This window comes from Balaenoptera musculus, chromosome 11 (assembly GCF_009873245.2).
Source record: "Balaenoptera musculus isolate JJ_BM4_2016_0621 chromosome 11, mBalMus1.pri.v3, whole genome shotgun sequence".
In the NCBI taxonomy this organism is placed as follows: Eukaryota; Metazoa; Chordata; class Mammalia; order Artiodactyla; family Balaenopteridae; genus Balaenoptera; species Balaenoptera musculus.
In genome coordinates, this window is record NC_045795.1 from 91,000,274 (window position 1) to 91,015,153 (window position 14,880).

The window sequence follows — 14,880 nt, forward strand, 5'->3', positions numbered from 1 at the left end:
CCCATATATACCAATGATTAAATAAGAGGACAGTTCTGAAGATAAAAGGAGAACTACTACCTAACAAATACCAGGGATCTCACTGACCCTCTTACATAATTTTTTACTGTCATCCTACAAGATTGGTACTACGAGCTCTATTCTATAGATGAGGAAGCTAAAACTGAAAAAGTTAAGCAAGTTGCCTCCCTCCGGTCACACAGCTAGAGCTGATAGAACTGGAATTTGAACACCCCTCCTGCTGATGCCAACATCCTTTGTAGAGTTCTCACACCTTCATACTGTCTCATCAGCCTGAATCATAGAACCTGGAATGGGTCGTCAGGAAGGCTGTCACTTCTCCATCCCTAAGAGCCTTTGAGAAAAGTATATGCAGCATTTGCGACCCAGTGTATCTAAATCTTCCCTTGATTTTAAAATGTTTAGCCAAAATTCTATTAAGTAAAGCTGTGCCCATCCTAGTCCTTTTGTAAAGGTCTCCATTAAGGTTGGCACTAGTGCCAAGTGGTTCAGTGACTCTGAATTCCTATAACATAATACTGATTTTTCTTTTATGATAGTTATTTACTTATTCACTCCATCACTTAACAGATGCTTACAGGGCATCTACTACATGTCGGTCCTGTGTACTAGATCCAGGAGACTGAGTCCTCAAACAAACACAGTCCCTGCCCTCAGAGAAGCTGATATTCCATGTGATAGGACAGTTAACCAGTAAACAAAACTTCTGGATTGTGTTGAATGGGAGGAAATAAAGTGGCTACAGGAAAAGAGAATAACAGGAAAGGGGAAATTCACTTTAGAAATGTGAGTCAGGAAAAGTCTATAAGGAACAGCAAGTTGAGGTCCTGAGAGGGTGTGAAGGTGACAGCTATGCCCTGATATCAAGGCAGACAGAACAGCAAACAGCAAAGGTCCTGAGGTGGGAAAGGGGTTCAGATACTCTAGGAACTTGCAGAAGGCCAGTGTGACTAGAGTTCAATGAAGGGTAGAAAGATTAAGATGAAATAAAGTAGGCGAGAGAAGGGCAAAGGCCAGATCCCTTAGGCTTTGTAGGTTCTAGGAAAGAATCTCTTCTGAGTGCAACTCAGAGCCAGAGAAGGATCTTTAAGCCTGGGGGGTGATGTAATCTGATCTATATTTTAAAAGATCCCCTGGCCACTGACTGAAGAATGCATTTGAGGGGCAGGAGTAGAAATAGACGGATCATTTAAGAGGCTGTCCTGAAGGGTTGGGTGAAAAAGAGGGAGCAGAAGAGATAGACAGAAGTGGGTAGATTTGAAAGATACAGTGAAGATTCAACAGGCATTTACCTTGAATGGGCCTTCTGTGTACATTTCTTATTTCTCCAACTAGCCTCTAAGCCATGCTGTATGTCTTATTCATCTTTGCGTCTCTCCCTTCGGCTGTAGTCAAGTTTAAAACAGGGTTCTCTCGAATCCTTCCTGTTCCAGTTTTGTGTCTGTCAGTGAAAGTGTTTCCTTCCCACCTGGTAGTAGATATTTGTCCCTAATTGTGGGCCCTGAGATGTGCCATCCACATGTGCTATTTTGCCAAAGTTATACCATGTTGTGGAATATTTTAATTTTTTAAGTTCAGTTTTTGAATCTTTTTAAAGGTGTATTGTCTGACATATTTCAGAAAGAAATATGCTAAATAATAACTCATTTAATTTAAGCCTTCTCATCTAGAAGAAAACACTTTCAATGAAAATGCATAAAGTGGCCAATCAAGGGATTTTTTTTTCTTATTCTTCAGCAGTTTTAAGACTAACGGTGATCTACAATAAGCCTTCTCTTTGCATAATGTGGTTAGAGCTGCCAAAGAGAGAGAATGGTTACAACCTGTCTCCTATTTCTAATAGTTATTCCAACAGACTGTTGAGACCACATTAGCAAGAAAAGTATTCAAAGTACCAAGTCATGCATCCTAATCATGTGTATGTAGGTGAATATCCTAAAGATGAAGCTGTCAAGTGATGTAGCCATGATTTAATAGTTTGAAAATGACAGAATGACAGAAATAATTTCCAGTTGGTCATATGGGATAAACTTACCATTTTGGTTTTATTTGCTTTGATTTCAGAATTACCATTTCTGAAGATGGAAGCCTCAGAATCATCAATGTGACTAAATCAGATGCTGGAAGTTATACCTGCATAGCCACTAACCATTTTGGAACTGCTAGCAGTACTGGAAACCTGGTAGTAAAAGGTAATGACTAACCCAGAGAACATATAGATTAATATGTGTGTCCTCATTTCAAATAATGAAATCTATTGAAGTGACATCCTTCATATTAATATGTACAGATATCACTGTGTTGTTAAATTAATTCATCATGGCAAACATGATATGATTAATAATTCTTAGAGAACTGTTGGTAATGCATATGATTGAAAAGCTATCTTATTTCAGAATCATCCAATACAATTTTGAGAATTACAGCCATTGTAGCTATTATAGTATTGTAACTAGTGTTATCTTCAATCCTTTAATTAAATTTCTTTCAAGTCTCTATAGATTTGGAATTCATGTCTAGGAACACTGTGCTAACAAATTAAAAACCCACGACTCAAATACTAATTTTAGCTAACATTGTTTAAGCAGTGACATTGGCGATTTTTTAAAAGAGCTGCCTTGGTTATTCAGAGGTATGGATGTGGATTATTATACTAACAAAGGGCTTTGACCGCCTCTGTGTTTTGCTTCAGTCACCAATCCAACCCTGTCAGTTTTAAAGAAATAAAATTGTCCACATCCCTTAGCCTGGGTGCTTTATAGTAGAGACAGAAAGTCCTTTATGCTCTTGGCATGGCACAGGATGTAAGTCTATTCCAACACCAGGTTGATGGGATGGGCTGAAAGTACCAAGTAAGAATTGTGAAAGATGAGATTTTAATTTACATTTAATTGGCATTTCTATCACTTTATATCTTGCCCCAGAGTCAGGGATCTTGGCAATGATCTGACTGAGGAGATAAAGCTTAGGTTGGTGAGTTTCTGAGGGTCACCAGTAGCAGAAGAGGAATGTGAACCCAGGAATCCTGTTTCTGCATTCTCCCTGGTTCTTTCTACTGTGCCAGGAAATCTTACTCATCTTTCCTGTTTATCTATCATCGATACAGATGTGTTATAGCATACTTATTATTTCCTTCTTGCCCATATGTAGCTCCCTCTGTGAAGTAAGATAGCCTAAGGCAAATAAAAATATCCCCAAAAGAATATTTGCCTCTATTTTAATTTAAAGGAGAAAGCTAAAAATTACCTAATTACGTATTTCGGAGTCATTAGAAGTTGGAAAAGTACTGCCACTTATGGAAGCCTTTTTATCATAAACATACTTGTGTATGCAGATAGAAAACTGTAAGTTCAAGAGTCAGATGTAAATCTGTATTTGGATGGACTCCAGCTATTTCAACCTATTATTCACTCAGAGCAATGGTGTGGGTATGTGACTATGTGTTCGTTCTGTTTCACAGGGCAGAGGAAAAAGAAGTTAGATGATACTTGTAAAACAAAATTTCAGCGAGACGTCTTTGCTAATGTATAGCTTTCTCAGCTACAAAAGGAAACTTAGTGATGAACCAGGACCAGGAGGAACCCCAAGGTTTCAGAGCTGATTAATGACAGAGCTGACACCTAACTATAGATGATTTGCTGGTTATGGAGATAAAAGAGAAGAGTAGGCAGAAGTCTTCAGTAGTGATGAAGAGGCTGGGTTAGAGTCAGAGAGATCTGGCTTTGAATCTCATTTCTCCCACTTACTGGCTCCGTGACCTTGGATGAGATAATTAACCTGTGTGGGGATAATAGCAGTGCTGACATCATCGGGTTGTTTTGATGACTGAGATTATCCATGTGGACCGCTTAACATGGTGCTTGGCACTTAGGAAATACTAGTAGTTGCTTTGCTGTTGTTGTTTGTATTTTAACAAAATGGCTATACATACCTTCTAAATCTTATTGAAATGGAAATTCATGAAGTTTCCACCCATTAGGAGAATCAGTAAAGAGAGGGGAGCCTGCCACAAAGACATGACTGAGACTGTGGAAGACTATGAACACCTGAGCAGAGACGCCATATATATGCTGCTGTGTATTGTTGAAACTGGGGTATTTTCACGTGTAGGGATAAGTTATGTCCGTGCTTGATTAGTATCCTTCTTATAAACCTGACTTCCTCAGCTCTCAAAATAGTTGGCAGAAAGGAAGGTCCTCTCTTTCCCATCAGAGTCCATCTCCCAGGAGTACCGCCAGCCCCAGGATAAAAACATTCTTAACCATGCATAGAGTTTCCTGCTGCTGCTATTGTAGTGAATTATGGTACAAAGCTTAGAGAGACACCAATGATGAAATGCACAATGATCGCCTCCTTACTTGGGTGGATATAAATGTTGCTGACATAGTAACTTCTACCTATGTTAAGAAACTTAGCACTTCATTTTTTGCCTTCTAGTAAAATGTAATCAGTGATTCCCCAAGTATGATATAACAGATTATTTTAGGCAATCCAGAGTTAAACTGTTTTTTTTTTTAATTTAAGTAATTATTTCTTTCAGTGTATATTAGGAAAATGCTAGTTTTTTTTTTTTCTCTTTGTTCCTGTGATCTGGTTCACATCTGCACAAACTTCTTTTTTTTTTTTAATTTTATTTATTTTTTTATACAGCAGGTTCCTATTAGTTATCCATTTTATACATATTAGCGTATACATGTCAATCCCAGTCTCCCAATTCATCCCACCACCACCCCCACCGCCACTTTCCCCCTTGGTGTCCATATGTTTGTTCTCTACATCTGTGTCTCAATTTCTGCCCTGCAAACTTGTTTATCTGTACCATTTTTCTGGGTTCCACATATATGCGTTAATATACGATACTTGTTTGTCTCTTTCCGACTTACTTCACTCTGTATGACAGTCTCTAGATCCATCCACGTCTCTACAAATGACCCAATTTCGTTCCTTTTTATGGCTGAGTAATATTCCATTGTATATATGTATCACTTCTTCTTTATCCATTCCTCTGTCGATGGGCATTTAGGTTGCTTCCATGAGCTGACTATTGTAAACAGTGCTGCAACGAACATTGGGGTGCGTGTGCCTTTTTGAATTATGGTTTTCTCTGGGTATATGCCCAGTAGTGGGATTGCTGGCTCATATGGTAATTCTATTTTTAGTTTTTTAAGGAACCTCCATACTGCTCTCCATAGTGGCTGTATCAATTTACATTCCCACCAACAGTGCAAGAGGGTTCCATTTTCTCCACACCCTCTCCAGCATTTGTTGTTTGTAGATTTTCTGATGATGCGCATTCTGATTGGTGTGAGGTGATACCTCATTGTAGTTTTGATTTGCACTTCTCTAATAATTAGTGATGTTGAGCATCTTTTCATGTGCTTCTTGGCCTTCTGTATGTTTTCTTTGGAGAAATGTCTGTTTAGGTCTTCTGCCCATTGTTGGATTGCGTTGTTTGTTTTTTTTAATATTGAGCTGCATGAGCTGTTTATATATTTTGGAGATTAATCCTGTGTCCGTTGATTCGTTTGCAAATATTTTCTCCCATTCTGAGGGTTGTCTTTTCATCTTGTTTGTAGTTTCCTTTGCTGTGCAAAAGCTTTTAAGTTTCATTAGGTCCCATTTGTTTATTTTTGTTTTTATTTCCATTACTGTAGGAGGTGGATCCAAAAAGATCTTGCTGTGATTTATGTCAAAGTGTTCTTCCTATGTTTTCCTCTAAGATTTTTATACTGTCCAGTCTTACATTTAGGTCTCTAATCCATTTTGAGTTTATTTTTGTGTATGGTGTTAGGCAGTGTTCTAACTTCATTCTTACATGTAGCTGTCCAATTTTCCCAGCACCACTTATTGAAGAGACTGTCTTTTCTCCATTTTATATCCTTGCCTCCTTTGTCATAGATTAGATGACCATAGGTGCGTGGGTTTATATCTGGGCTTTCTATCCTGTTCCATTGATCTATATTTCTGTTTTTGTGCCAGCACCGTATTGTCGTGATTACTGTAGCTTTGTAGTATAGTCTGAAGTCAAGGAGTCTGATTCCTCCAGCTCCATTTTTTTCCCTCAAGACTGCTTAGGCTATTCGGGGTCTTTTGTGTCTCCATACAAATTTTAAGATTTTATGTTCTAGTTCCGTAAAAAATGCCATTGGTAATTTGATAGGGATTGCATTGAATCTGTAGATTGCTTTGGGTGCTATAGTCATTTTCACAATATTGATTCTTCCAATCCAAGAACATGGTATATTTCTCCATCTGTTGATATCATCTTTAATTTCTTTCATCAGTGTCTTATAGTTTTCTGCATACAGGTCTTTTGTCTCCCTAGGTAGATTTATTCCTAGGTATTTTATTCTTTTTGTTGCAATGGTAAATGGGAGTGTTTCCTTAATTTCTCTTTCATATTTTTTATCATTAGTGTATAGGAATGCAAGAGATTTCTGTGCATTAATTTTGTATCCTACAACTTTACCACATTCATTGATTAGGTCTAGTAGTTTTCTGGTGACATCTTTAGGATTCTCTATGTATAGTATCATGTCATCTGCAAACAGTGACAGCTTTACTTCTTCCTTTCCAATATGTATTCCTTTTATTTCTTTTTCTTCTCTGATTGCCATGGCTAGGACTTCCAAAACTATGTTGAATAATAGTGGTGAGAATGGACATCCTTGTCTTGTTCCTGATCTTAGAGGAAATGCTTTCAGTTTTTCACCATTAAGAATGATGTTTGCTGTGGGTTTGTCATATATGGCCTTTATTATGTTGAGGTAACTTCCCTCTGTGCCTACTTTCTGGAGGGTTTTTATCATAAATGGGTGTTGAAATTTGTCGAAAGCTTTCTCTGCATCTATTGAGATGATCATATGGTTTTTAATCCCTCAATTTGCTAATATGGTGTATCACATTGATTGATTTGCGTATATTGAAGAATCCTTGCATCCTGGGATAAACCCCACTTGGTCATGGTGTATGATCCTTTTAATGTGTTGTTGGATTCTGTTTGCTAGTATTTTGTTGAGGATTTTTGCATCTATATTCATCAGTGATATTGGTCTGTAATTTTCTTTTTTTGTAGTATCTTTGTCTGGTTTTGGCATCAGGGTGATGGCAGCCTCATAGAATGAGTTTGGGAGTGTTCTTTCCTCTGCAATTTTTTGGAAGAGTTTGAGAAGGATGGGTGTTAGCTATTCTCTAAATGTTTGATAGAGTTCACCTGTGAAGCCATCTGGTCCTGGGCTTTTGTTTGTTGGAAGATTTTTAATCACAGTTTCAATTTCATTACTTGTGATTGGTCTGTTCATATTTTCTATTTCTTCCTGGCTCAGTCTTGGAAGGTTATACCTTCTAAGAATTTGTCCATTTCTTCCAGGTTGTCCATTTTATTGGCATAGAGTTGCTTTTAGGAGTCTCTTAGGATGCTTTGTATTTCTGCAGTGTCTGTTGTAACTTCTCCTTTTTCACTTCTAATTTTATTGATTTGAGTCCTCTCCCTCTTTTTCTTGATGAGTCTGGCTGATGGTTTATCAATTTTGTTTATCTTCCAAAGAATCAGCTTTTAGTTTTATTGATGTTTGCTATTGTTTTCTTTGTTTCTGTTTCATTTATTTCTGCTCTGATCTTTATGATTTCTTTCCTTCTACTAACTGGGTTTTGTTTGTTCTACTTTCTCTAGTTCTTTAAGGTATAAGGTTAGATTGTTTATTTGAGATGTTTGTTGTTTCTTGACATAGGATTGTATTGCTATAAACTTCCCTCTTAGAACTGCTTTTGCTGCCTCCCATAGGTTTTGGCTTGTCGTGTTTTCATTGTCATTTGTCTCTAGGTATTTTTGGTTTCCTCTTTGATTTCTTCAGTGATCTCTTGGTTATTTAGTAATGTATTGTTTAGCCTCCATGTGTTTGTGTTTTTTACATTTTTTCCCCCTGTAATTAATTGATTTCTAATCTCATAGCATTGTGGTCAGAAAAGATGCTTGATATGATTTCAATTTTCTTAAATATACTGAGGCTTGATTTGTGACCCAAGATGTGATCTATCCTGGAGAATGTTCCGTGCACACTTGAGAAGAAAGCGTAGTCTGTTTTTGGATGGAATGTCCTATAAATATCAACTAGATCTATCTGGTCTATTGTGTCCCTTAAAGCTTGAATTTCCTTATTAATTTTCTGTTTGGATGATCTGTGCATTGGTGTAAGTGAGGTGTTAAAGTCGCCCACTATTATTGTGTTACTGTGGACTCTCTTTTATAGGTGTTAGCAGTTGCTTTATGTGTTGAGGTGCTCCTATGTTGGGTGCATATATATTTATAATTGTTATATCTTCTTCTTGGATTGATTCCTTGATCATTATGTAGTGTCCTTCCTTGTCTCTTGGAACATTCTTTATTTTAAAGTCTATTTTATCTGATATGAGTATTGCTACTCCAGCTTTCTTTTGATTTCCATTTGCATGGAATATCTTTCTCCATCCCCTCACTTTCAGTCTGTATGTGTCCCTAGGTCTGAAGTGGGTCTCTTGTAGGCAGCATATATATGGATCTCATTTTTGTATCCATTCAGCGAGCCTGTGTGTTTTGGTTGGAGCATTTAATCCATTCATGTTTAAGGTAATTATCAATATGTATTTCCTATGCCCATTTTCTTAATTGTTTTGGGTTTGTTTTTGTAGGTCCTTTTCTTCTCTTGTGTTTCCCACTTAGAGAAATTCCTTTAGCATTTGTTGTAGAGCTGGTTTGGTGGTGCTGAATTCTCTCAGCTTTTGCTTGTCTGTAAAGCTTTTGATTTCTCCATCAAATCTGAATGAGATCCTTGCTGGGTAGAGTAATCTTGGTTGTACGGTCTTCCCTTTCATCACTTTAAATATATCATGCCACTCCCTTCTGGCTTGTAGAGTTTCTGCTGAGAAATCCACTGTTTACCTTATGGGAGTTCCCTTGTATGTTATTTGTCGGTTTTCCCTTGCTGCTTTCAATAATTTTTCTTTGTCTTTAATTTTTGCCAATTTGATTACTATGTGTCTCGGCGTGTTTCTCCTTGGGTTTTTCCTGTATGGGATTCGCTGTGTTTCCTGGACTTGGGTGGCTATTTCCTTTCCCATGTTAGGGAAGTTTTCGACTATAATCTCTTCAAATATTTTCTCGGGTCCTTTCTCACTCTCTTCTCCTTCTGGGACCCCTATAATGCGAATGTTGTTGCGTTTAATGTTGTCCCAGAGGTCTCTTAGGCTGTCTTCATTTCTTTTCATTCTTTTTTCTTTATTCTCTTCCACAGCAGTGAATTCCACCATTCTGTCTTCCAGGTCACTTATCTGTTCCTCTGCCTCAGTTATTCTGCTATTGATTCCTTCTAGTGTAGTTTTCATTTCAGTTATTGTATTGTTCATCTCTGTTTGTTTGTTCTTTAATTCTTCTTGGACTTTGTTAAACATTTCTTGCATCTTCTCGATCTTTGTCTCCATTCTTTTTCCAAGGTCCTGGATCATCTTCACTATCATTATTCTGAATTCTTTTTCTGGAAGGTTGCCTATCTCCACTTCATTTAGTTGTTTTTCTGGGGTTTTATCTTGTTCCTTCATCTGGTACATAGCCCTCTGCCTTTTCATCTTGTCTATCTTTCTGTGAATGTGGTTTTTATTCCACAGGCTGCAGGATTTTAGTTCTTCTTGCTTCTGCTGTCTGCCCTCTGGTGGATTGGGCTTGTAAAATACTAGTTTTTGAAGAGGCAAATGAGTACTTTATTTTTTTTTTATTTGAGTATAATTGCTTTACAATGTTGTGTTAATTTCTGCTGTACAGTGAAGTGAATCAGATATATGTATATGTATATCCCCTTCCTCTTTGTCCTCCCTCCCACCCCACCCCCATCCCACCCATCTAGGTGGTCACAGAGCACCAAGCTGAGCTCCCTGTGCTATATAGCAGGTTCCCACTAGCTATCTATTTTACACATGGTAGTGTATATATGTCAATCCTAATCTCCCAATTCATCCCACCCTCCCCATCCCCCCGTGTCCACATGTCTGTTCTCTACATCTATGCCTTTATTCCCTCCCTGCAAATAGATTCATCTGTACAAATGAGTACTTTAAAAACTGAGATTTTATAGTAGACAGGAGAGTGGGAAGGATGGGACCAGAAGAGCCTGGTGGCCTGTGAAAAGAGGAAGGGAGAGATCTGTTGGTAGGAACTGTGAAGTCAAAGTATGATGTTTCCCCACCTGATTGTGGGGGGAATTCATTTGTTTCAAAGCAGAGTTCTTTCTGGTACTCAACTGTAGTCACTTTCTCCACAGAGGTCCTCTGATTCTTATATTATTCTTCCAGGTGAGGTGGGACAAAGAAATATGAGCTTTATCTGGTTAATATGTTCACAGGGTTAATCCTGTTACTTGGGTAAGGTCAGAAGATGTTTGAGAGAACATTTATTTCCCATTGCTTGGTTCTGACTCCCATTAGCATTAATGGGAAGTACACGCGTGTGCAGAGGTGCACCCAGACCGCCAGGTGTCCGAGAAGGACATTAACATAAATGGAGAAATACAATTTAGAAATCTGCCCCGTAAAGCACCATAAAGGCAGAGAAAACCATTCTGAACTCTGTATGAACTGTGCCAGGTCCTGAATCTCACATCAAAATACTTGAGCCCTGTACCTTTAATGTAAATGTAACATTTTAGTCTGAAATAGATGGAGCACTGTGTTTTAATTCAATTTAGAGATCTACAAAGGGACTAATTTATCAGAGAAGTTGCACTCTAACCTTAAAATGTGCTTGTATTCGTTTTGATCTCCTCCAGTGTCTCAGATTAAAACACTGTGAAGGTCAGACATGAGAACACATCTCCTCTAACCTTTTTACAATAATTCTGTCATTAACAATGCTTTTAAAATCCAATTCTCTTTCCCCCGACCCCCACCCCAGTGTTTTGGAGAGAAGCTGAAGATACTGTCAAACACAGAGACAGTAAGTAGAGGCAGGGAAAGAGGGGACAAATCCACTACAGCAGGTACAGTAGGTTTAAAATACATCTCTAGCAGGCAACCACAAAATGGAGAAATATTCAGATTATGCATGAGCAGGCTTCCAAACTGCAGAATTCTGACAGGTGCCCAAGGGGCTCTTGATTATCATCCCATCATCTGAATTTCTAAATTTGACTAATTTTATTTTTTTAGCTAGTTAGCGTCTATTTGGAATTTTGGTTTGGTATTTCATTTTAAGCAAGAAGAGTTCTCAAGTCAGACCCTTGGATCCTAACAGAAAGCATCATATTTGACCTTTCATGGAAGAAGTGCTTTAGCGATTGTGAACATTGTTAAGAACTATATGGGGCTTCCCTGGTGGCGCAGTGGTTGAGAGTCTGCCTGCCAATGCAGGGGACACGGGTTCGAGCCCTGGTCTGGGAAGATCCCACATGCCACAGAGCAGCTGGGCCTGTGAGCCACAATTACTGAGCTTGCGCGTCTGGAGCCTGTGCTCCGCAACAAGAGAGGCCACGATAGTGAGAGACCCGCGCACCGCAATGAAGAGTGGCCCCCACTTGCCACAACTAGAGAAAGCCCTCGCACAGAGACGAAGACCCAACACAGCCATAAATAAATAAATAAATTAATTAATTAAAAAAAAAAAAAGAACTATATGGAAGGCAGGCCACATTTCCATGCAGTATTGTACTTACTAATTCATTTTTATCTCTAGAGCAGAGTTAAAGGCATGCCATTTTGCATGACACAGTGTCTTTACTGTACAGGTTTCCTATGACGGATATTTCTAAGTAGCAGTCCTCAAGATGAGTGACTTCTCTTTGTCTTGGATATAGTTCATCAAGATAATTATGGTAATAGCAACCCTAGGTCTTATTGATCACCTCCAGGGCTCAAAATGAAATGCAGGGCTATAAGCTGTGCTGTTATCTAGCTGAACTACATCCAAAGTGACCTTGAGTAACTCTGTGTCTGATGGTTCCAGACCATACTTTGAGAAACCATATCCTACATCAAAGAACTTTGTACATGCCACCTACTAAGTGGAAGTTCAGTGGATTCCCAATGCCTCACCCTTAACCTAACAAAGCTGTACCTTTAGGGATGAGACCCGAAAATACTACATTTTTAATAAACTCATCATACACACCAAAGTCTCAGAAGACTGCATTTTCGGGGGTTGGTAAACTATGGCCCACGGGCCAAATCCAGCTAGCCGTCTATTTTTGTACAGCCCAGCAGCTAAGAGTGGTTTCCACATGTTTAACTGGTTGAAAACAAATCAAAAGAATAATAATACTTTCAAATATGTAAAAATTTTATGAAGTTCTTATTTCAGTGTGCATAAATAAGATTTTAATGAAATGTAGCTGTGTCATTTGTTTACATATTAATGATGGTGGTTTTGCACAGCAGCAGAGTTGAGCAATCATGACAGAGATCATATAAGTACCTACATAATATCCTCAGTTTTGCCTCTTGACCAGCAAAGCCTAAAACATTTACTATTCAGCCCTTTACAGAAAAATACTTACTAATCCTTTCTTTTGATAACCTTTTCCTTCCCCAGACAGATCATCAAAATTTGTTCCAAGGTGTAGCCTAGTCAGGTGACAACATAACTGGAAATTTTCACATCTCCTTGAGTCTGATTACAAGCTGGAAGTGGTAGGGAGATTTCTTTCCCAGGCCCTTAGCCCCACCCCAGTATCAAAAGGGTTGATCTCAGTACTTGGATATACGATGAAAATCCAGAGGAGAGGCAATTGGATCACTGATTGAGAAAGTGGAGGAGAAAACCTTGGCAGACACTGGAACAGTGTAAAGTGTATCAGCTGAGCATATAAACATGTCAACTGAGATTTTCCAAGATACTAATCTCTTCCTGAACTTCCTACTGTCACCAGCCTAAATCAGTTGAACTGTCCAACATGTAGAATACACATCTCTCAGGCTGCAGGTTGTTCTTTTACTAACAATTTGTTCTTTTTTTTCTTTTGAAGTTTTTCTGTATACAAATTTTATCCTGATTCCATCTGGATTTTAAAAGATTTCTTAATAAATAAATTAATTAATTTAAATTTTAAAAAATTTTGAATAAATGTATAAGTATATTTCTTTTGTTTATTTTAATTTTTATTCAGTGCACAGAATTACTTTTATTTTAAGAAAAAAATAAACTTGTAATTTAACTGTCTTTGATAGAAAAAGGGTTTTCAGTAGTATTTAACTAAGACCATATATATTCCTAATAAGAGATTATTTTGTGTTCTCATTCTGTAACCCTGCAAAGTGAAGATGTTCCTTTGGCTTCCTGAACATTTAATTCATTTTTTCCTTGTCAGAATTAGTCCTCATTGTCCATTCCATCAAGAGTTTACTTAATGTTTAGAAGACGAGATACTATCCTATACGTACAGGTAGCAGACAAAAGGGAATTTTCTTACCAACACCAAAGAGTTTCTGCAACATTACTACAGTGCTCTACAAAAAATTGTTCTTCTGTTTTAACTGTAGGAAATTAAGAAATATCAGCCTTTCCGTGCATGGCATGACCGACACGGTAATGTAGAGTCTTTTCAATTGGAACCTTTTTTGGAAATGAGTTTGAAGCAGCCTACATCTTCTATGTAAAGTTATTCAAGGCTTTATCCATATTTGACTGAGGATCAATCAGAAATCAGTAACCAGCAATGACATTTGGCTACTAACCCACAACAAAAGCTTTTAACATTGGGCCCTTATAACAGAATACGTTTCAACCTAATTGGATGTCTTCCACTGGAACCAATTATTTCGAGATGATAATTAAGGGTCTTTTTAATAGGATTGACACAAATTCTGACCCAAGGCACCTAGAATAGGAAGGAAAAGTTTGTTGTTAGAAGTGCTAAATGCTAATTATGTTAGATTTCCTGGTAGAAGAACGGTGGCCAGAACATTTGAGTACTAGATCCTTTAGATGTGAGAAGACCTACCACACTGGAGTTTGCAGCAGCTAACTCAAATAGCAGAAGCCTAAAGAAAGGGTAGATGATTGTGCATCTTGTTCTTCCTGTGCTCACAGAGCATGACATAACCTAGAACTCTCTTTATACAAAGACACGAAGCCAAGATTTCAATGAAACAGAGCATAATTATTTCCCCTGAGATTCTTGTGAGCCCTAATGAGGGCCACATAGATTTAGTAAATAGTGTGCCTTTAGCAATATCAATCATGGGTATGATTGTGCTCTTGTCTGATCCTCTCTGTAAAAGAGCTTCTCTCCTTTTATAATGTTGAGATTTAAATTTATTAAGACTGTGTGTCAGGACAGTCTACCCTGACTCCATCCTACCCATCATTTCTCCATCCTTGGTCCAGAGGGAAGACATAATTCCTTAACTATTGTGATTCTCTACGCCAACTCTGCCCTTTTCCTAGGAAGGCCTCTATGCTGAAGGCAGCTTTCACGTACTTGCCTTTAGTATAAAAGACATTGTGTGGATCAACAAGATTTTGAAGAATTGTCCGCCTCATTAGTAATCAGGGAAATGCAAATTAAAGTACCAGTGTGATATGGCATTTTATATATAAGATTGGCAAAAGATAGACATCTAACCAAACCTTTTGTTGGTAAGAATGTGAAGAAAATGGTACTCACACAGTATGAGTAGGAATGTGACCTGCAATAGACACTGGGGAGAACAAGTAAAATTGGCCCAGAAATTCTATTTCAGGGTATTTACTCTAGAGGAAATTACACGTGTTCTGAGGTAGACTTGCAAAGATGTTCATTATGTTGTTTGCAATGACAAAAAAAAAAAAAATGCAAGCAAATTGAAGAATAATATATATGGTAGTATTTCATATAATGCATGTAATATGATTTAATAGAG

At 37.9% G+C, this 14,880-nt stretch overlaps 1 protein-coding gene across 11 annotated transcripts in view; it reads left to right on the forward strand.

The window, feature by feature from the left end:
- CNTN4 (contactin 4) overlaps positions 1-14,880 on the forward strand; it is a 950,914-nt gene that overhangs the window by 868,637 nt on the left and 67,397 nt on the right. For all 11 annotated transcript variants that reach the window (XM_036869673.1, XM_036869675.1, XM_036869674.1 and 8 more), the window contains one exon: positions 2,086-2,213. In XM_036869673.1, the coding sequence (XP_036725568.1) occupies positions 2,086-2,213 (128 nt within the window). The remainder of the gene's footprint in view (positions 1-2,085; positions 2,214-14,880) is intronic.